Here is a 23,609-nt window from a genome sequence, read left to right on the forward strand (position 1 = left end):
CTGGACAATCCAAAACAATTTAAGGCAATTGCACAGTGTATATTTAAGTCCTTTCAGTTTTGATCCTAAATTAGGACTGACACCACTGAAAACCAAAACTGAAGTGTTTACAATTTTTTTTCCTGCTTAGATATAAAGATACCTGCATTCCACAATAACACATGATTTTGTCAACACTTTGACTTTCTACATTACTTTAGATCAGACTGATATCTTCAGTTGATTTGGTCATGTTTGTAAATCAAATACAATAGAGGAAACATGATAAGAACATTGAACATTTATGCCCAGTAGATCAGGATAACTGGTGCATGTAGTTTATATATCTTATATTAACTACTTTTTCTAAGATCAACTAGTTGTTGTAATAGTAAAAAGTAATCAATAGTTACTTTTGGCAGGATGTGGTGGCCCATGCCTGTAATCCCAGCACTTTGGGAGACCAAGGCAAGGAAGATAGCTTGAGCCCAGGAGGTCAAGACCAGACTGGTCAACAAAGCGAGAACCCATCTCTACAAAAAATACAAAAATTGGCTGGGTGAGGTGGTGTGCACCACTATTCCTAGCTACTTGGCAGGCTGCGGTGGGAGGATAGTTTGAGTCCAGGATGTTGAGGCTGCAGCGAGCCAAGATTGCATCACTGCACTCCATCCTGAGGTGATAGAGAGACTCTATCTCAGGGGAAAAAACAAAGTTGCATTTTAATAGTTTCAAAGTGACACAAATATACCATGATCAAGGTTACATTTTTAATAAAAGCATTTGTAATGATATAAAGGGAGAAATGCATAAAAGATGAAAAAGCATTAGGGCGAAATGCAAAATTCATTGCATGTAAGTACCTTCTCCTGAGGCAGATTCATTTTTGTAATTGCATTTTTTGAAGTTTAGCATTGTTATTCCCTTAGTACACACTGGATAGTCAGCAAGGGAGACAGCAGGCAGTGTAGTTGGGAGTGTGGTGGAAAGGCAACACAGAACTCAAAGTTTACCACAGAAAAATCTAACATGAAGAATCTCCCTTGCTCCAATTTGGTCAATTAAAAGTAGGTAATGGTTGACAAACACCGATATAAAGCTGGTGGCATCTTACTGTTAACATAGGTATACTCTCATCACATTGCACGTTGCTTACTGCAACCATAACTAACCCAACACGTTGTCAATTGGTTTTACCAGGAGTGGCACCCAAGCTCTCTCTCCTCCACAATGATCTACCCTCCAAAATTATCCATGTCTTCACCTGGCCACTAAACCGTTTCCTTACTGCAAGTAAGCTCAAGTTTTTGAGATGATAGTCTGAGAGATAATCTACTGAGATAGTGAGAAAAAAAGATATTTTTAATCAAGGAGATCTTTTTTACGATTTTTGCTTATTGTAGCCTGCTCTTTGATTTACCCACTTTACAAAAGAGAATGTTTTGAAATCACAAGGCTTCTGCCACAACTTCTAAACTATTGGATGCTAGATATGCATGCTTTCTTTCTACTTCACAAATAACAATGTTAGTAATGAAAGTAGTTGCCTTTTTGTAATACCTACCTGATACTGTTTGGATGTTCTGTCCCCTCCAAATCTCATGTTGAAATGTGACCACCTATGTTAGAGATGGGCCTAGTGGGAGGTATTTGGGTCATGGGGCAGGATCTCTCATGAATGGCTTGGTTGTCTTCCTGATAATGAGTGAGTTCCACTATGAGTTTATGGGAGATCCGGTTGTTTAAAAGAGCGTGGCACCTCCTCCCTCTCTTTCTTGCTCTCTCTGTTCCCATGTGATATGCCGGCTCCCTCTTTACCTTTTGCCGTCACTGGAAGCTTCCTGAGGCCTCCCCAGGAGCAGATGCTGATGCCATGCGTGTACAGCCTAATTTGTGAGCCAAATAAACCTGCTTTCTTTAGAAATTACCCAGCCTCAGATGTTACTTTATAGCAATGCAAATGTGCTAACATACCACAGTAGGCCAAAAACACATTGTCTCATCTAATTCTGCTACAAAGTCTGCTAAAATAGTAATCTTATTTTACTGATGAGAAAAGTAAGATTCAGGGAGATGAAGTAATTACTTTAGGGTTACACAGTAACCAACTGGGAAATTCAAGCCTAGGTCCTTTTGAATCTTCATTTTTTTTGCTTTTATTCATTCTTTAAACTGTAAAAGAAGCACAAGTGTCTAAACTTAAAACATGAAAATTGTAAAATATTTTAGGAAAGAACCATTTGCATATTTTTTTGGATGTGTTTTTCCATATAAATTACAGTGAGGCAATAAATATGTGTAATGTCCCTAATCACTGAGATACAGTTATATGGTATTATATACATACATATAATGGTATTACATATTTGGTATTTTCTTTGCTTCAGTGGATGTAGCACAAATGATAATTTACTGTTAAATTTGTGACTAGACAATTTTGATTATATGCTAAGTAAGCATTTTGTGGGTTTTTTAATGTACATTTGGCGTTGTCTACTAAGATAAACTTCATCTGTTCTGTCAAACTAATTTAGAAAAGAAATTAATATGTATTTATTCAAGTGCTTAGGAAAATTATCAATTCTACAAACTAGAATTTTGTTTTAGACATGCATAACTGAAGGTGGTGGGAGGAGGGTAGAGAGATGTTGGTCAAAGGCTACAAAATTTTCATTAGTTAAGAGGACTAAGTTCAGGAGATCTGTTGTGCAATATGGTGACTATGTAGTTAATAACAATATATTACATTCTTGAAAAATACTAAGAGAGTAGATTTTAAGTGTATTCACCACAAAAATGATAACTATGTATGGTAATGCATATGTTGATTAGCTTGGTTTAGTCATCACACAATGTATATCTATTTCAAAGCACCATATAATACACAATAATAAATATGTTTGTTAATTAAAAGAAAACCAAATAAAACATTTAAAAAGAATACCTATTCTTAACAAACTCAAAAAAAGAAATAAATAATTGAATTAGTAATTGATATAAATAATTTGAATTTCTGTCTGGTATAATTTGCTTTCATTCTAAAGAACTTCTTTTAGTATTTCTTCAAAGCATTTCTGCTTGCAAAAATTTCAGTTTTTATCTGAGACTGTCCTTACATTACCTTCATTTTTGAAGTATGATTTTGCTGGAGAGATCATTGTTTTAACAATTTTTACTTTCTATACTTTGAATATGCTATCCTACTGTCTTCTGACCTCCATTTTTTCAGGTAAGAAAGCAACTGTTAACCCCATTTGGGTTCTGTTGAACATGATGGGTTGTTTTTTTAATTTTACTGCATTCCAGATTTTGTTTTTTGGCTTTCAACAGTTTGATTATGGTGTGTCTGGGTTTATATCTCTTTGCATTTATCTTCCTTGGAATTCATTAAACTTCTTGGATGTGTAGGTGATTTTTAAAAATCAAATTGGGAAGTTTTCAGTGATTATTTCATCAAATATTTTTTCTTTGTCTTTCTCTACTCTTTTTCTGGCACTCCCATTACACTTATGGTGGTGTGCTTAATGATGTCACATGTTTTTCTAAGGCTCTGTGTTTTTGTTTTGTAATTTTTTTCCTCTGTTTTTCAGACCACACAATCTACATTAATCTATCCTCAAGTTTGTGAATTATTTCTTCTGTTGTCTCACATTTGAAACTTTCTAGTAGACTTGTTACTTCAGTTATTGTACTTTTCAATTCTAGAATTTCTGAACCCTCCTACTCCACAAGATTGTGGATGTTATTGTTTGCTTTTTTGAAAAAGTTGTTCAGTGATTCAACTGAACTAATTACGTAAAGTTAATTTATCTTACAGTGTGGAGCCTCTAATGTCCCTGCTCCGAATGCTTTTCCTTGTTTGTATCTTTTATCTTGAATACCTTGGTGTTGCCCTTGGAGCAGCATAAGCCACTTGTTGGTCAAAAGATGTGCATAAGCCCTTTTAGACAGGTTTTTACTCTTTACCATTGAATATGCATGTGGCTTGGAGGCCACCATATCAGATCAGAAAGGTTGGGTTTTTGGCCTCATGTTCAGCTAGAGACTTGTGCAAGAAAGTTAAATCTCAGGACCCCAAATCACTAAGCCAAGGGAAAAGTAAAGCTGGGAACTATGTCAGGCAAACCTGCCTCCCATTTTATTCCTAAGTAAGATTGGTACAAAGATTAAGAAGTTACATACCTTCCTCACAATTGGCCCATAAAGAAATTCCTTGTGGGCCTCAAGATCTTTACCCTGAAACCATTCTATTGAATTTTACCCTGGCAATGTAAACTAATAGCTTATCTTCACAGGTACAGGTCAAAAAGTCATTCCTCTGCTCACCTGAGACACATGCATATCTAATTGCTTCATCTGCCTTATTACTTATGTAAAAATGCAGATTCAGTGAGCCAGACTAAATTGTGTATTCACAATTCACAAAAAGGCTCAGTGAAAGGCTGATAAAGTACTCAAAAGAAGACAATCTTTGTCTCTTATCTAACTATGACCCGGAAGCTCCTGCTTCGAGTTGGACTGAACCAATGTACGTCATACATGTAATAATGGGTGTCTCATGTCTCCCAAAAATGTATGAAAGCAAGTTGTGCCACAACCTCCTTAGGCATATGTCATCAAACCTCCTGAGGTGGCGTCCTTAAACTTGGCAAAATAAACTTTCTAAATTGGTTGAGATTTGTTTCGTATTTTGGGTTCACAGACTGTAGCTTGGAACTTTCCTCTCTGATAGCTGCAGAGGAGGCACAACCTTGGACAAGCACACAGTCTTTCAGACTGGTAAGGGTAAGTTTAAATTTATTTTTAATTCTGGTCTCCTAGGAGTCACCCCTGGGTCAGAACAGTTTATTATTCAGTCAGTGTTTTATCAGAAGTTGTGTTTAAGTCCTGTGTGCAAGTGAACCTTTCATCCTATGTTGATGGGTTTGTTTGCAGCTTGGGGAATGCTTTCATGTCTTCTGATTTCTCCTGAGTGGATGCAGCCTATTGCATAGATACTGTCTTCCTGACCCACAGGAAGGCTCTTTTTAGTTGCTTCTTTCCCTGGTTCACTCTATTAAACTTCTGGCTGCTCTGAAGTTTTGCTTGTATCATGGAGCTCCCAGCCTCCTCTAACTTAATGTTCATTATGATCTCTATTGTTTTTGAAAACAGCCTTAGGCAAGGAATTCTCCACTTTCTATTCAAATAAAGTCAGTCTCCTTAAGAACTTCTGTGTAGCTCTTTGTCTTTATGGCTTGACTTCTGCCCTGGGCAGTACTCTGACACTGCCACAACAGTACTGGGGACAGGATCTTGCTTTTCCCACGGTGACACTCCCTCTTTAAGTGTAGGCACTAGATGGTGGGTGGCAGCCCTGGGGTAGATTTGCAAGACATTGCTGGTGTGAAAACTCTGTCCTACGAGTGTCTTGTGGTGGGGTGATTGGAACCCCAGGATTCTTCGTCTGCCATGCTTGGGGTAGCAGTTTTACCCTACAAATAGGGGATAGATAGGGCAAGGGACAACCAGTCCTCTTGGCCGTGCCTATGTGGAATATAACTCTTGTAATATGTGGCTGGTGGAGGAAGAGATGATGGAGGGAAGTGAAGGTTATCCTTTTCTTCCTGAGGTTGGATGCTAGGGTCAGAAGGAGTTCCTCACTATTAGAGTACCCAGCATAAAGGTTCTGTAAGTTGGAACTGAGGATGGGGATTAGGGGAGTGAGTTGTGGCTTAAATGCCACAGACTCTCACTCTTCTTACTGATATTCAGTCGATTTTCTTGAGTGAATGTTTCTCCATTTGCTGTACACCCTTAGGAAAATTTCCAGAGAACTTAAATCATTGCTCCAATTTTTACCTCTTAAATTGTTGTTTTGCTGGTAAGAGTGTCCTCTGAGTTTCTAACTCTGCTATTCTAGAAGACCTATCTAATTTATATTTTTCATATATTGCTGGGTTTGGTTTTCTTATATTGCATTAATTTTTTCTTCCATTTATGTTAAGAGTAAAATTGCCAGTAATTTTTCTTTCTATTATTTCTTGCCTAGGTTTGGTATCAATGTTTATTCTAGCTTCTAGGATGGGTTTGGAAATGTTTCTTCCCTTCCTAATATGTTGTTTTGTCTCTCTTGGTGTTGGGGCATGATTTTAGCCATTGATCACATTTTTCAAAGGTTATAAATTTTTCAAAACTTTTAGTTGTCATTTTTCCTCCAGTATTGGTGTGTTACTTTTATTAGATTTTATTCATTTTGTTTATTTCACACTGCTTTTGAAACGTAAGTTTATAGCATTCTACCTATAATTTTCTCCCTTTTTCTTTCCTCCTATTGTTTACTCTTTTTGATTAATCTTGCCAGAGGTTTAAAACATATTAGTTTTTTTTCTAAGAACCAACATTTGTCTGTATTTATTCTATTACTTTTTATATTTCATAGACTACCTATCTATATCTGTCTATCTATCTACCTATCTATCTATCCTCTTCCTCATCATCTCACTGCTTCTTGTTTCTTAGGGATTATTTCATTTTTTAAAATTATTCCTCAGTTCACTAAATTTTGGCAATATGTATTTTTAATAAAATAAGTTTTTACTATAAATTTACCTTTAAGTATTATGTTACTTTCATGTAACAATTTCTTTCCTTTTTTAAATTTTTTTTTTTATTATTTTGAGACAGAGTCTTGCTCTGTCACTCAGGCTGTAGTGCAGTGGCTCAATCTCAAAGAAGAAGAAAAGAATGAAGAATTATCAATTTTCTCTGCAATAGAATTAAATGTTACAGATGTTATTATAAGAGAATGATATGCATATTTTATCCTTTTGTAATACAAACTTAACTGTAGAGAATGTAAGATTGAAGCCCAGTATGCTGAAGTGTTGTGGTAAATGTAATTAATGACAAAGAACTTACTACACTCGTGGTTTGAGGCAGTTTTACAAAATGACTAGTGATTTCTTGATTTTAGTATCTTCTATTATAGATCATATATTGTCTTTTAGAAATCTGTAACATTTCAAAGAAGAAATAATAGCCATAATTTCAATTATTTAAAGCATCCTTCAACTTTATGGTAAAACACTTATAGGGGATAAGAAGAGTTTTCTTTCTGTTTTTTAAATGAGGCTAAAGTCAAAGCCAAATGTTGTGTTTCTGTTTAATGTTATCTTAGTAATGTTTCTAAAAGTCTATTGACAATATAAATTTTTTTCATTAAATATTGCCCATATAGAGGAAATTACTCACTTTGAATAGGCAAAATGAGTGATCACTTTGATTTTGAACATAGCATTTTAGAATGAAAGGCATACCAGAAATAATATTCTAAATTCAACATTCCTATTAATGATGGAAAAATCTGAGGGCTAGAATTTGATTTGCCTACATTACACAGCTAATTTAATGCCAGAATTGAAACTAAAAACCAAGTGTAAGGACTATTAGTCCAGCTCTTTTTACCTTTTCCATTTCTGCAAAAAAAAAAAAAAAAAGTCACCTGACTTTCTGTATGATTATTAAGTTGTTTGAAATACACAAAAATGGTTGTCGTGCTATTTTACCATATACAAGTTTTTTGAAAATTATTAAGATACATAAATTTATATAGCCATTATCTTTTGGCTATAATATTTGAAAACCAGAACACCCATTTTTCTCTTCATACCAATGTTTTCTCTTTATTAGAAAGCAGCCATTTAGTATCACTTATCAGTGGATTCAAATTTTATTTCATAGTATTGTTATTTCTATGGCCGACTCGATTGATTCTACCTTTTTTAATTTTTGAGATGGCTGGAGTGCAGCAGCGCGATCTCAGCTCACTGTAACCTTGGCCTCCCAGGTTCAAGCAATTCTCCTGCCTCAGCCTCCCAAGTAGCTGGGATTACAGGCATGCACCACCATGCCCAGCTATTTTTTTTTGCATTTTTAGTAGAGATGAGGTTTCACTATGTTGGCCAGGCTGGTCTCGAATTCCCAACCTTGTGATCTGCCCGCCTTGGCCTCCCAGAGTGCTGGGATTACAGGCATGAGCCACTGCACCCAGCCAATTCTGCCTGCATTTTCAAAATAGAATCTTATAATGAAGTCTCATTATGGAAGTAGTTATTTCAAAGATATGTCCAATTATGTTAGCAACTTTCTATTCTGGACAGTATTTTCAGAATATCCTTTAGCTAGGTAGGTATATTTTTTAAAGTATTCTCCCTTTCAACTAAATTCTCTTCTGATGATTCTGGAAGATGGTCATTTAGGTAAAATGCATACTAATTAATATATTGCTTATAGATCACTTGGGTAATGATTATAAAGGTTTTGCAAAGCAATATTTGGCATCTCTGTGGTGTCAGTGAGATGTGTAAATTGACTTGAGCAGAAAGAAGCCAATGAATTCCAATTAGCCACCTTATATAATTTATTATGGGAGAATTATGAAATACATATTTAGATCCAAATTGTCTTTAAAAATATGCATTACAACTGGAGTTTTCCACTGAGAATAAAAGTTTGGTTTTGACCTCACATAAATCCAAGGGTTCTTGAAAAAAAGTTAATATAAATTCTCAATAACTATATCATTAATACCTTATGTATACATAGGAGTTTATATAATGCATTTAAGTAACAAAGAATGTAACATTTATTAGCCACCAAGTAATTAGGAGATAGCATCAATTATATTGAGAGAAGATGAGTTTAGATGCTTATAGCCAAGGGAATTAATTGAAATTGAAAGCTATTGTAGGTGGTTACTATTATTATCAAACCTGAAAGTTGGAACATGTGAACTTGATCCTTTGCACACATAAAAGTTCACAAAGCTGCTTTTAATTTGCCTTTATTCTGTAGTACTACTTGGTGAATCATGCACTAGTTTGTTGTAAAATTCATGTAAACTTTTATGTATACAAATGTCAGATCAAGCAGAGGTTTTCTTAATTATATATATTTTAAACTGCCAACAGCAAAAAAACGAAAACAAAAAACCCCAGAGGCCAATAAGTGAAATGCAATAAAAAATGAAATTTATTCTTTTGGCTCAATAATGACGTAGCTCACCATTCTTTTTAGTAATAGCAATTCCCTGCATGCAGTTCATCAATACACTACAGTAAATAGTTTTGTAAAAGGAATTAACATTAAACTTTTGGTTTGTGCAAAAACCAAAAACTGATATCATGTTAGGTAATTGCACAACTTTGCCACTTTGTTCATGGCTAAAAAGAACAAAGTCCATGTTATATCTGTAATAGCTTTAGTGCAGCAGGAATTAAAAAAATAAGACTAGTCTGCATACGTAAATACTACAAAAGTTGAATAAAAAAAAACTTCCATGAATAAAAGGTTATATTGAGGCAACCACAGTTGGTAGAAAATGATCTAAGTTTGAGTTTTTGACCAATGTATCTCCTATTGGAATGGTAGAAAATATATTATAACAAAGAAATCCATAAAACCCATTATCTAACTTTTATTTTAGGAAATTATCCATTGAAAAATCTTATGGATTCAAAAGTTTGGAATTGTGATTAAAAATAAAAAGCAAAAGCATAAAGTAAAATAAATTGTGATGTCATCAACCTGAAAATAATTTTCTTATGTACAAAATGCTGACAAATAAAATTGATCATATTTTTACATTATTTATATTTAAACAAGTTTTAGACATATTTTTAGCAAACTATGAAGAATAGGTTTTGTCAGTAGGCAGTATCCAGTGTGTTTCCTTGAAATCTAGAGAGATACCATATGATACTCATGTTGAATTAAAAGTGCAAAAGTAAAGGTGTTTGTAAATAGCTTCAAATTATTCTGCTTGACATAATGGACAGATAGCAGGTTGAATTCATTCTTTCACCAATATGTGACAATCTTTAACCAAGACTTGTGAAGAATGGATTGAGTAAAATAGAGCAGCATAGGCAATATTAACATGCACTAGTGATAGCCTTTAAACTATGTTTAATGAATGGTACAGGATACATCCCTGTTGGAAGCTCGCAAAAGACACATACACTGTGGTACATATTTGATTTAATAGAAGTTATTTATCAGGCTATATATATATTTGCCCAAACATGCACCACAGGATAAAATAACTATTTACATAACATAGGGTATTTAATTGACATAGACTATCAGCTTTGCTGAGAGCAGAAGATGGCAAAGCAATACTGCAGCAGAAAGTGGAACAACTCTTCTAAAGCAATACTTTAGATATATTTTTCTAGAATGGATTTATTAGATTACCTTTTTGGAAAGCATTTGACCAAAATTAAATATAGAGCTCTGAAACTTAGAATAAAATTTGCACTTGCTGAAACAGAACACTTTGCATAAAAATAATCCTTTAAATATTAGAGGAAACTTTACAGGCATGTAACTGTTCAGACAGAAACAAACATAACAGACTAAAATACTTTCAAAATTAAAGCCATCTAGAAAATGGAAGTAACTGAAACTGTAGCCATTACAATTCTTTTTCTGGTTTTGAGCAAAAATTTTATCTCTCTGGCAAAACACTTTTGTCTCATCATTTGAGAGACTTGTAGAGTAGGACCACAGGGTTCCTGTATACTGTTTCTTCAACGTAAACCTCATTTACAAAAATAGTGACATAGTATTATGAATAAACTATGAATTGGGGACCATGGAAATGCACTAGAACAAATTTTGTAAAAATATGGCAGACATGGAAGTTAAAAATAGAATGGATGCAAGGACTGTACTAAAGGTGTTTGGTGTAGTTACAATGATCACTTTGCACAACTATCCCTATAGTCTAGGTAGCCATTGGGTTTCTCCTCAGCAGTGTCAGCTGGTAATAAAAACAGCAACCTCTTGTCAATGTTGATACCCTGTCTCACAGAGTTGCAGTGACAAAGAGGTCACTGTCTTGTATAGGCACTGACTATGAGTATTTGTTAAAACAGTCAGTTTGGCATGGACCTCCTCTTGAAGTCCAGTTGACACATATACTTTACCTTCATAGGCTGTAAACAATTGATCACAAAGATAATTCTTTGTTTCTTTTTACTTTTGATTTTCTCTGACCTCTTTTACTTTGCTTTCTTTTTCTGGTTTGTCTTTCTCAAACTTTTCTTTGTCTGGTTTTGTTACACTATCATAGGAAGGAGGAGAGGTGGTAGAGGAACTCCCATCTGATTTTTCTGGAGTGGAGTTCCCATTTAACTTGTCAATAATCATGTCTTGTTTTATAGGTAAGTCAATCCTCCCTTTAATTGCCTCTTTGTTATAGTTACTTGATATATTTTTTAACCTTTGCTTTAAAAGATAACATCTGAAATTACGCTGAATGATAGCGGCAGACACCTCCTCTTGTTTACGTTTCAAAGTGGTTGTAATAGGCTCATAAGAGACTTTGGAGGGGTTTGATGACATAAACCGGTCTTCCATCTGTATTCGAAGGGCATCCATCTCTCCACTCTCACCCAAAACACGTTTTGTAAAGGCAAATAAAATATCAAGGCAGTGGATCCGGTCACCACTGACCATGGGCAGATCCATGGCAATAAGCTGGACTTTGTTGGGTTTTGCTATGAGAAGAGGAGGATCCAGGGCAGCTGCAAAGTCAGAGAGCTTAGAGAACTCTATAAACTGGGTCGCATCGGGATCAAACTTCTCCCAAACCTCATAGAACATCTCAAAGTCATCCTCACTCAGGGGCTCTGCACTTTCTTCAGTAGCAACACTGAAGTTCTCCAGGATGACCGCGATGTACATGTTCACCACAACCAGGAAGGATATGATGATGTAACTGACAAAAAAGAAAATCCCAACAGATGGGTTCCCACAGTCTCCCTTAACTGAGCTGCCAGGATGAATTGTGTCAGGGTCACAGTCAGGTGGTGCACTATTAAGAATAGGTGCTAGCAATCCATCCCAGCCAGCAGAGGTTGTAATTTGGAACAAGCAGATCATGCTGTTGCCAAAGGTCTCAAAGTTGAACATGTCATCGATTCCAGCTTCCTTTTTAACATAGGCAAAGTTGGACATCCCAAAGATGGCGTAGATGAACATGACCAGGAAGAGCAGGAGGCCGATATTAAACAACGCAGGAAGGGACATCATCAAAGCAAAGAGCAGCGTGCGGATCCCCTTTGCTCCTTTGATCAGACGTAGGATTCTGCCAATCCTGGCAAGACGGATCACTCGGAACAGGGTAGGGGACACAAAATACTTTTCTATCATCTCAGCCAGAAACATACCTATGGAAAACATAGAACACAGCGAAACAGAGAATATCTTTCACTTACCTGATGGCTTTATCTTTTTTAAGGTCTATGAAAACAACAAACTTGTTATGAGTATCAGTCTTTACTAAATATTTGGATCCACTCCCTGATATTAGCAATTATTGATTACAGAGATTTATTCAATGATTCTGTAATGTCATAAACCAATATGAATTTTTGCAAAATCCAAATAATCTCCAATGGTAGCATGGCAATTTAACATTATATAAACCCAATTTCTATGAATAGTTATCCCTACACATGAATTATGGCAATTACAAACAAAAATTATTTCTGAAATCTCTGAATGTATTGTTTTCTATTTTTTAATGATATTTTTCAGTTAGAGAAAAATGGGCCATATTTGACATGAGGTTAAAGTTGAAGTTTCTAAATTTGGGGTTCTATAATTCCCTCTCTCTCTTTTTCTCCTATTTAATCTCAACTTTTCTTTGAAAATCCACCTAGGATGCATTACCTTTATCTCTGGAAGCCTGTGTTAACGCATTCCAGCAGAGACAGCTACTTCCTTTTCAGTGCTTCTTATAGTACCAACTTTATTGCATTATAATGATTTGTTTTTTAAGCCATCTGCCTCTTTTAGCCTGTGACCTTTGTTTAAGATTAGGAGAGTGCCTGATAAAGTTTGTTTCCTGTCTTCTTCACCTCTTTCCCAAACCTGGTATTCCTAACATGGTTTCTAACCAGTTAGCTTTGTGAATAAACCCAGGTTTCAGAGTTTTTATTCATATATGTTAGTGTTGAACTTTAGATCTATATGCATTATTATTCTCAGACCTAATTTCCATGTTAATCAGCTGGAAGGTCCTGGGGCAACCGTTTCTCTGTAACTGTACCTCTTGGTAATTAAGCTGTTCTTACCTACAATGGAGAGAATCACCACCACAAAATCAAAGATGTTCCAGCCTATAGTGAAGTAGTAGTGTCTGAGGGAGACCAGCTTCAGCACAAATTCTCCAGTGAACAGAACAATGAACACTAGGTTGATCCGGGACAAAACTAGGGTCATATATTTGCCCTGGTCATCGGTTTCCACCATCATGGTGACCATGTTGAGGCAGATGAGGATCATGATGCTGATATCAAAGACTTGCCTGGTTACAAAATCAAAGACCATTCCTTGAAATTTGTTCTAGAAAGTGAGAGAAGAGAGATAAGGTTACTATATATATTTCATAAAGAATAATCCAGTAAAATTGTAGATAAAGCCCTTCCACATATGGCGATGAATGTGCACCCTCCTCATATTATCCCAAACAATTTTGTGTGCTTTTTTTCTCTTCATGTTAAAAAAATGAAAAAAAAATTTATATAGCTAAACAAAGCATATTTGGTTTATTTAGGTCCAATGGAAAGACAAAGGTTGGATGAGACATAAATTAGGGCTGGGCATGGCGCCTCATGCCTGTAATTCCAGCACTTTGGAAGGCTGAGATTGAAGGCTTTCTTGAAGCCAAGAGTTCCAGACCAGTCTGGGCAACATAGCGAGACCTCATTTCTATTAAAAAAAAAAAAAAAAAATTAGCCAGGCATGGTGGCACAGGCTTGCAGTCCCAGCTACGAGCGAGGCTGAGGTGGATCACTTGACCCCAGGTGTTTGCGCCTGCAGTGAACTATGGTCTTGCCACTGCACTCTAGTCTGGGTGACAGAGTGAAGTGCTGTCTCTTAAAAAACAAAACAAAAACAAACATAAATTTGTGGCAATTGGCTGATAATATGTATAGTCTTTGCTTGATTTGAATAAATATGAAAATTTTTATTAAAAAATAGTGACAATGAATAACAAAGATTTACAAAGTAGGTTAATATCGACAGACATTTAGATAGATGAATACACCAGTTCATTTATCAATATTTTAGAAATTTTGGTTTATACCTTATTTTCCTCCCCCAAAATACATCAGTCACATTTCTGTTGAATTCTACTTCTCTAGCTCTGTGAATCTCTGTATGGGTTTGTTAATTTATCTGTATTTCTTTCCATCTGTCCTTCTTTACCTATGCCCTATGCTTTAACAAAAATGCATGACTTTAAACATTTTTTTCTTTGTCTTATTAACAATCATCTCAGGAACAACATGCTTTCAAAGATTCTTATGTTAATATGGCTATTAAATATAGTTTTATTAAAGAAATATATTATTAATCATTTAGAGTAAAAACTTAAAATAAAACTTCATGGCTTACCAAAAATCAAAGGTCATGAACTGACCATGTTTTATTTATTTATTTATTTATTTATTTATTTATTTATTTATTTATTTTGAGACTGAGTCTCGCCCTGTCACCCAGGCTGGAGTGTAGTGGTGCGATCTCTGCTTGCTGCAAGCTCCGCCTCCCAGGTTGATGCCATTCTCCTGCCTCAGCCTCTTGAGTAGCTAGGACTACAGGTGCCTGCCACCATGCCCGGCTAATTGTTTTTTTTTTTGTTTTTTTTTTTTTAGTAGAGACGGGGTTTCACCGTGTTAGCCAGGATGGTCTTGATCTCCTGACCTCGTAATCTGCCCACCTTAGCCTCCCAAAGTACTAGGATTACAGACGTAAGCCACAGCGCCCAGCCAAAGAACTCTAGTAAAGTTGGTTCAATACTTTCCTCTCTAACCCTGCTCCCTCACATTCCAACTACTCTTATAAATACGGTAAAGTCAAGTCACTTAGAGAATTTATGAGGCCTTGTCAAGTCCCAGTTCTGGCAATTACAAGATTTGTGACTTGGGGCATGATTCATATGCTCTTTGGGCCTCAGTTTCCTTATTCTTTACCTATCTCAGATGATAGCTGAGTTAGAATCCCACTCTGTGAACATAATCTATCATTATTACATCATTCCATTATCATGAGGCTCTACAGAGCATGCATTCTGAATACGCCTTATTCTGTTTTGGTGTATTTGGTGAAACAAACAATTTTTATGACATATTTTCCCTTTCTAAACAGGTTTGGAATATTTTCTAGTCTTAAGAATGGAGGGAACAGAGAGTATAGAGGGAAGCCATGGAGAGTGGGATGGGAAGGCTAAAGGAGGAGGAACCAGGTGTGCTGTTGGTAGCAGGAAAGTGAATCTTGCTTTGGAAGCATTTATTGGGAACCCTGAGCTAGAAGTTTTCAGTTCACAAATTATAAAGAACATTACCTCCTTTTTGGAATGTGGTAACTCCTAATGAGTGCAGAAGTTGTGAATTATGATACAAAATATGAACTTTATAATTAGGGCTCAATATTGGTGATATCATCTAATATATTCTGCTCCAGAGCATTGTTCAATTTGACCATATGGACACATGGCTTTGGAACATTAAAGGAGATAAGTAATTCTTACTGCTGGGCGAGGTATGGGTTTCTGAGGTTTCTTGGATCCAAGTTTCTTCATTGCATTGTAATATTTTTTCTGTTCCTCTGTCATAAAGATGTCTTGACCTCCAAAGTAAAGACATAGTATAAAACTGGTTACAATTCTAATATGTGTTCCAATAGCACTTTTACAAAAAATATTTGTCTTTCCTTTAATCTTTTCTAAGTTTTAAGTGGATATTATCCTGCTACATGTACATTTATCCTGCTTTTCCCATTTATGTGAAATTCTGACTGTCTTAATATTATGGAAAATCCTTACGGACATAAAACTTTGATCACTACAGGATCCTAATTTGATTATACTATGTTTAAAAGTAGGCACGAGGGTCTCAAATATATTTTTGTAAAACAGAAAACATTTTCTTAGTCCATTTCACTGCCGATAATTTTACTTCTTCGTTCAACAGTTTTTGAACACTTTCTGTGTGCTAGACAATGTGCTGGGTATCAGAATTACATAAATATATAAGATACAGTATTCTGCTTCTAAGTGGAGCAGGAAACTGAAAACATAGGTGGACAGTGTATGTTGATGTGACAAAAAAAAATTAAATGTACTGCAGAGGCAACAATGAGTTCAGAGCCTCAGAGACAAGCTGTTACATAGCTTACCCTTAAGCTAGGCCTTAAAAGATGATTACGGGTTTTCTAGGAACATTCCAGGATAAAAAAAAAAATCACAAAAAGCCATGGAGGTACAAGGGAATGCTTCTTCAGAAAAGGACAGAAAACTCATGTAGACGTATGGGTGGTGACTATTTAGTAGAGAAATACACATGTATAGAATGAAGTGTAGGAAAAGATGAAGATGGAAAACTGGGTGGAGGTAATTCCTGAAAGGCTCTGTAAGCCAGACTAAAGCACTGGAGACCCATTGGATGGGTCTGAAGGCGCGGACACAGTTTTGGGTTGTAAAGCTATCCAATAGATAAACTTTGAGAAGAGCCACTGACTAGAGGCTGGAATCCCTGCAGCTTTTATAACCACATGGGAAACTGAAAATAATATAAACATGATTTAAGACTGTCATGACTACAAGTATCCTGGTTATTTGGTTGTATTAACAGACAGAACCTCAGAATGAAGAAAGGTAAAACGTGAAGAATACTTATCTTCTTTTTCTGCTGGTTGAAGTTATCTATGATGACACCAATGAATAGATTCAGAGTGAAGAATGACCCGAAGATGATAAAGATGACAAAGTATAAATACATGTACAGATTTTCCTCATACATAGGCTGAAGCGTAACCTAAATGACATTGAAAATATTCAATAATATTACAAATACTATAAATACTTACACTAAATCAGGAATTTATTGAGTGCTATTATTTAATACAGTGCTACTTTTGCCTTACCCTGAGATATTGTTCTGCAAAAGCAATGTTTTAAAACTAGCATGATCTAGTAAAATGAAAGTTTGCAAGTTTTATGATTGTTCTTGATTCTGTTTTCCCATTGTGCATTACCTTTAACATATTCTTTAACATAAATAATGGTGATATAAGCAGGGAAACATTTTGAGCCTATTATTAGTTATAATTTTTTTGCAATATTTTCAGTTTGGTTTTGGAAATGCTGAATTTTGGAAATATGGCTTTAAGAGCAGAACATCAACTTCTAAGAGGAAAATTCAGCACAGATAGGTTCTGCGGAGTTATTTTTATTTTCATTTTCTAAATTGAGTGTCCCTGAAACTTGCCTGCTTTTCTGTATCATGATATTCTTGGAAGCTGCTTCACAGAGTCTGGTTTATCATACTCTCCAGGGATAGGGAGAGACAAGTTACTTCCCCACTGAACAACTTGCCCACTCAGAATAGTCTTATTTACTGGGCCAATCTAATGTCTTAGGATCCGTGCAGCTAGATATCCTTTCATATTAGCTACATATTATGTATTAGGTACACATTAATCAAGCATCATGTATATTGAAGCAGAGTGTTCATTTTTTATATGCAATATTAAATGTTCTAATATAAAATTTTGGATGTTTCAGTGTTTAAATTACCACCAGTATTTGCCATAAGAAGTCTAGTACCGATAAATAATATTTGAGTGATACTTACATCTCGTGAATCAACAGCTGCATACATAATATCCATCCAGCCTTTAAATGTGGCCTGCAAATAACATATATTTGAATTGTTCATAAAAATTTCACCCAACAATGACATTTAACCAGATGAAAATCTGACAGTATAACAAATAACTTTTTGTACAATATTGTGAAATTTCATATGAAGATACTGAAATAAAATCGAAATAGAAAAACATTTGTATTTAAAGTCTGGAACTTGTTTCCTTTTTTTTTCCTTGAAAGTATTCTATTTTCTTCCTACACTAAAATTTAGTGAAAGACTTTATTCATGAAACTGCCATCTCAGTCCCAATTCCTTTATATGCTCTATGATTTGCGTTTTCACACATAGTAGAATCATATTTCCTAGACATTGGTATAATAAAGTATTTGGCTAATAACTTATACATTTAATTCATCACTACAAATATATATTGTTATTTTAGTACCTAAAGTTGCTCCTTTGGCAATAATTGATACAGAAAACTAAAACGATACCAGTACCCAAAAATATAATAAAAAGGAAGCAGAAATATAAAATCACATTAAAACATACTAAAAGCTTAACACTGAGGAAAATGTATTATAAAATAACTATAACATCTTTTTTATGGTCAATTCAAGGTGATATTATAGATGTTATCATTAACTTTTTTTCATACTGTCAAATGTTAGTCATTCAAATGAAGAACATCAGGGAAATAATCTTACTTGAAACATCTTGAAAATTTTTTCAAAACTCACACAGTAGCCACTTACCACTTGAAGCAGTGCGAGATAGCCAGCGCCAACATTATCAAAGTTTACTTTCACGTTTTTCCACCGAGCTTGCTTGCCAAGAGCCTGACAGTCACTCAAATTGTTGACATCACTAACGTCAAACATGTTACCCGTTGTCATGTTAACACAGTGGTAGAACTTGCCAGCAAACAAATTCACACCCATAATGCTAAAGATCAGCCAGAAGATGAGACAGACCAACAGCACGTTCATGATAGAGGGAATTGCTCCAACAAGAGCATTCACAACCACCTAGAAGAGAAAACGAGGGGAACGTAGCTTACAAACCTTTAGAATGGAAACCATTCCTTCAGTGTATTTGTTTCGTACTAACATGTGCTTGAAAAGAGTTAAATAAAAATTTAGGTGGAGAAGTTATTTCTTCTAATATTTTCTAGCACATATTTGAGAGAAAACAATGACACAACTAAAGATCTAAGGTTTTAAGGAAAGCAAAATATGCTACAATATGAAAAAAAATCATCAAAAACCTGGTATAGTAAGATGGAGTCAGAAAATGTGTGTATGCTGGGGAAAAAAGAATAGAAAGATGCATTAAATGCCAACAGAAAAAATAATCGTCTTTCAGCAATACATTTTAATTTTCAAGAGTGTTAATGAATGAATAATTTGAAAAAGCGAACCAACAAACTCTTTACAAATAAACAAAGTAGTAAAAATGCCTTAAATCTATATTCTCAGATCAAGTTAACTTTTTATGACTATGAAGAACAGGATTAGGAATTTACTGGGTCCCTTTTTTCCCCTGTTAGTAAATCTCAATAAAAAGGTATATTGTTAGGGGGAAAGGTGGAATTTATATCTGGACGTAACAGTACTGGATATGTTCCCATTATTATTACTTCATAGTCTCTTAAATGTTCACTTTGGAGCACATGCTACTTCATCAACCCTATTTCATGACTTATTTCATGAAAGGGAAATTCATTCACTTTACTTCTCATTACATTCACAAGATATTAAGATGTATTTTGAAATCTTTACGAAAGTTGATAGTAATTTTTTAATCTAAATTTAATCTAGTTCATGTTGGACTATTCTGTTAAGCATTTATATTAAATAAAAGTATTGCTTTATTTTAAAAATACTGCAAATGTTATTTTAGAAATCAATACCAAGAAATCTTAAATTGACATCAAAACCAGAAATCCAAAATTGTAAACAGTTCCAATGCTACTTGAATTTTGTTTCTTTTGGAAGTTAAGCCATATGCATTTTACTTGCCAGGGAGAGGATACATTCATTGGGTTCTTAGTTTCTTTTTCTGGTTGGGCCAGTAAAGTCCCTTCCTCATCCCTCTTTTCCGCTTATCACTAGAGATAGAAACTAAAAACCACGACTTCAGGCTGTTAAGAGCCTAAAACAATACAGAACAACAAAATAACAAAATAAGGCGGACTGGACAAGCTTGGTACACACCACCAGAGGTTCTCCTGTTTTCAAGTAAATGCATAATACATTCTCATAATTTGCATCTGGAATATTAATTCTGCTATATGACTGAATTAAAAATTCTAAACTTTGAATATTTTTCAGATTAGAGAAAATTTATAAGTTTTAAATTTTGCTCAATTGCTATTTCCCCTCAAAGATGAACTGTTAATAGGAAACCATGGAACCAAATGAGAGCTTAAGTAATATGTGTAATGGTAAAAGTTTGGTTTGAAAAGAATTTGACATTATATAGTAATCTTTGTGAATTTTATCTTATCTAACTTTCTTTAACATTAGCAAAGAAATGAAATTACAATGTAAAAGCCAAATATTTCTTTGATTACAATGATTCTGGAGAGTGGCTTAGTTCTCCCTGATGAGTGAACTTTAAAGTCCAGGTTGAAATATTTTTATTGCCCCAAACAAACCATCTCCTAACATAAAAGCCCTAAGACCTGGAAGAAATTAAATATCCACATGCACTCACAAGCCAGATGAAACAAAACTGACCTTTGTGCTAAATTCTACTGAGGGTCATGGCAAATGGGTGGTATCTATAATAAGTGTGATTTTATGTTTAGATACATAATATACACATTAAGGAAGGCAACTGGGGAGGAAGATACAACTGCTATAGAAAAAGTGAACCTCATTCAGAATGCTCAACTAGAAAAAAGATCTATAAAACAAATTCTGGGGGGTAGCCTGAAATGCTTAGTTAATTACCTTAACCCTTCACTTTGGATGTTATTTAGCAATTTGTAGAGGCTAAAATTTAATGTTTCCTTATGCAATACTTTTTTAATATGGATATTAATTCAAGAAGCAAAGCACACAAAACCCATTTTACCTTTCATTCATTACCAGTAATTTTGAAGGAATCAAACTATTGAGAGAAAGAAACTCCCCACCACGGATGAATGTCAGTAGTCAGTAGTCATTTCAAGGTGTGTAAGCAATGAAAAGAAATAACTGGCAGTCGAAGGCTTTTGGGTGCTGTAGAAACATATTTGAACTGTGACAAGAAGACTTGGATGCTAGTCTCAGTTCTGTCCCCCCAAATTCTGAGAGCCTGTTTAAATAAACTCCAGTTTCAGTAGGCTAGGCTTTGTGATCTCTAAGATTTTTGCTCTAATTCTGTAATTCTATGAAATAAATATCAGAAGAGTATGGCACCCTTCTCTATCCAAATCATTACCTACATGTAATTTTGACATGAATAATTAGAGTGTCTATTCTTCTTACCCTCATGCCTTCAAACCGGGATAAGGCTCTTAGAGGTCTTAAAGCTCTTAATGTCCGTAATGATTTGATGGCACCGAGTTCTGAGTAACCAAGAGCATTGGCTACCAGGCTAACCAAAGAAACCTACAAAAGGAAAAAATGTTAATTAGTTGACCAAGAAATAAACTGTTGACTGAAGGTATAGGGTGTGGTACCTATTTAGTGTGGACTAAATACTAATTTGAACATACCTTGGCAACTTTCATCTTCCACATAGTGGGATCATCTTATATTGCCAGTCTGCTCTCATACTATTGCTTTTTTTTTTTTTTTTTTAACCAATGAAACCAGAATACTTGCCCATATTTATAAACACTCGTCAATACCGCCAGTTAGATATTTTACAACCATGGACCCCTTTTCAACCTGTGCATCAGGATTGAGTTCAATGCCAGATCCTCCATGGATGTGTGCTTAATATTATTGATTAGAAATAATATTTCTTTTTTTTTTTTTTTTTTGAGACGGAGTCTCGCTCTGTCGCCCAGGCTGGAGTGCAGTGGCCAGATCTCAGCTCACTGCAAGCTCCGCCTCCCGGGTTCACGCTCTTCTCCTGCCTCAGCCTCCCGAGTAGCTGGGATTACAGGCACCCGCCACCTCACCCGGCTAGTTTTTTTGTAGTTTTTAGTGGAGACGGGGTTTCACCGTGTTAGCCAGGATGGTCTCGATCTCCTGACCTCGTGATCCACCCGTCTCGGCCTCCCAAAGTGCTGGGATTACAGGCTTGAGCCACCGTGCCCGGCCAGAAATAATATTTCTCTCTTGAATTTATGTAATATCTTGGTTATGCATTCTGGAAGCATTTACCATATAATAGCGTTAACTGATTACATATCTTATCTCCCTTTCCAGATCGTGTAAGTTTTTTATCAGCTGGGATGAAAGTTCTCTTAACATGTCTAACACTGTCTGGGCAGACATACTTTAGTCAAAATATATTGGATAAATAATTATTCCAGGGAAAATTTTTATCAAACTACTGGACTTAAGATTTAGAATATAGTCCTCATCATTCAGAGCGATGGTACAACTTCCTGACACAGGCTGAACATCCCTAATCTAAAAATCTGAAATCTAAAATGCTTTGAATGCTAACATGAAAATCAAAAGAAATGCCCATTGGAGCATTTTGGATTTGGACTTTTGGATTAGGAGTGCTCAACTGACATAGAATGAATATTTCAGAATCCAAAACACTTCTGGTTTTTGATAAGACTCAACCTGTATTTATACTAAGTTTTACTTAAATATATGAAAGATCAAAGAAGACATGTCCTTTTTGGGGGAGGAACTTTATTTACTTTAATTTTCTTTCAATATAATAACATGTCTTCATGTATAAATCCAAAGAAATAGCTACCATTACCATTGCCTCTTTATGTGTGAGGAAGTTTGAGCGCCACCCCCACCCACACCAAAAAAAGGATGCACAGCTAATAAGAGGTAGAATTGGCGATTTGAACCCAAATGATCTGACTTCAAAAGCATATCTTAACCTTTTGCATCCATTAAAAATGTTTGTTCTTCATCTGAATCATAGAGCACAGAAAATGATTTGAATGACCATCTTCTCAGTTCTTTCAAAGATGGTACATAACTAGTGCTTTCCTTAATGCATAAGAGAGAAATTAATTCTTTATATCCACAGTGGCTTAAGGGCATTAGGGCATAATTTTCCATGAAAAAAGGCTGTTGAAAATGGATTTAAGTGAATTCTCCCAACAATCTTGTGAAGTGGGATGAAATCAATAATGTGCCCAAGAACACAGGATATAAAGAGTGACACCAAAACCAGAACCTAGGCTTTAAAAGCATATGAAGCCACTGTCCTCTCATTGTTTAATTTAGCATACGTTTTAAGAATTGAACAGAATAATACATGACTTGACTTCTAAAGTTGATTAGTGGCAAGATAATTGATTGAGCTATTCATTTCTGTCTTAACGTTTGCTGTTATAGAAGACTGGAAAGATTGGAAAGGTTATTAGAGAACACACAGGCTTTATGTTCTATGCTCCTTTTCCTCAGGAGGCATTAACAGCTTCTTAATGTTTCTAGAGTTACTATCTGAAGATTTTTCTCAACCTCCCAACAAAGTCCTTTATTTGAGACATGGGATTTTAAAGGGACGTGGCTGCAAATTTCTCAAGACCTTGAAGTAAGGAAGCTCATGCTTTGAAAAGAAAAGTAAAACTGGGTGTGATGGCCTGTGCCTATAATCCCAGTGCTTTGGGAGGCGGAGGTGGGAGGATCACTTAAGGCTATGAGTTCAAGACCAGCCTGCACAACATAGTGAGACCTTATCTCAAAAAAAAAAAAAACCTAAAAAACGTTTAGCCAGGGATGGTGGCACGCACTTGTAGCTGTAGCTATTTGGGAGGCATAGGCAGGAGGATTGCTTAAGCCCAGGAGT

The 23,609-nt window shown here is 35.3% G+C and overlaps 1 protein-coding gene across 8 annotated transcripts in view; it reads right to left on the reverse strand.

Moving 5' to 3' along the window:
- Window positions 1–8,356: 8,356 nt before the first annotated feature.
- The window catches only part of SCN3A (sodium voltage-gated channel alpha subunit 3), a 116,149-nt gene continuing 100,896 nt past the window's right edge, over window positions 8,357–23,609 (reverse strand). For 4 of the 8 annotated variants that reach the window (XM_021923689.2, XM_021923684.2, XM_021923688.2 and 1 more), the window contains 7 exons: window positions 21,158–21,280; window positions 18,437–18,709; window positions 17,667–17,720; window positions 16,710–16,847; window positions 15,563–15,667; window positions 13,104–13,374; window positions 10,999–12,194 (listed from right to left, as the gene is read on the reverse strand). In XM_021923689.2, coding sequence (XP_021779381.1) covers window positions 10,999–12,194; window positions 13,104–13,374; window positions 15,563–15,667; window positions 16,710–16,847; window positions 17,667–17,720; window positions 18,437–18,709; window positions 21,158–21,280 — 2,160 coding nt within the window. Of the gene's footprint in view, window positions 12,195–13,103; window positions 13,375–15,562; window positions 15,668–16,709; window positions 16,848–17,666; window positions 17,721–18,436; window positions 18,710–21,157; window positions 21,281–23,609 lie in introns of all 8 variants that reach the window. The other 4 variants (XM_021923687.2, XM_021923686.2, XM_031651313.1 and 1 more) reach the window with 2 other exon arrangements.

The sequence above is a fragment of the Papio anubis genome, chromosome 10 (genome assembly GCF_008728515.1).
Source record: "Papio anubis isolate 15944 chromosome 10, Panubis1.0, whole genome shotgun sequence".
Lineage (NCBI taxonomy): Eukaryota > Metazoa > Chordata > Mammalia > Primates > Cercopithecidae > Papio > Papio anubis.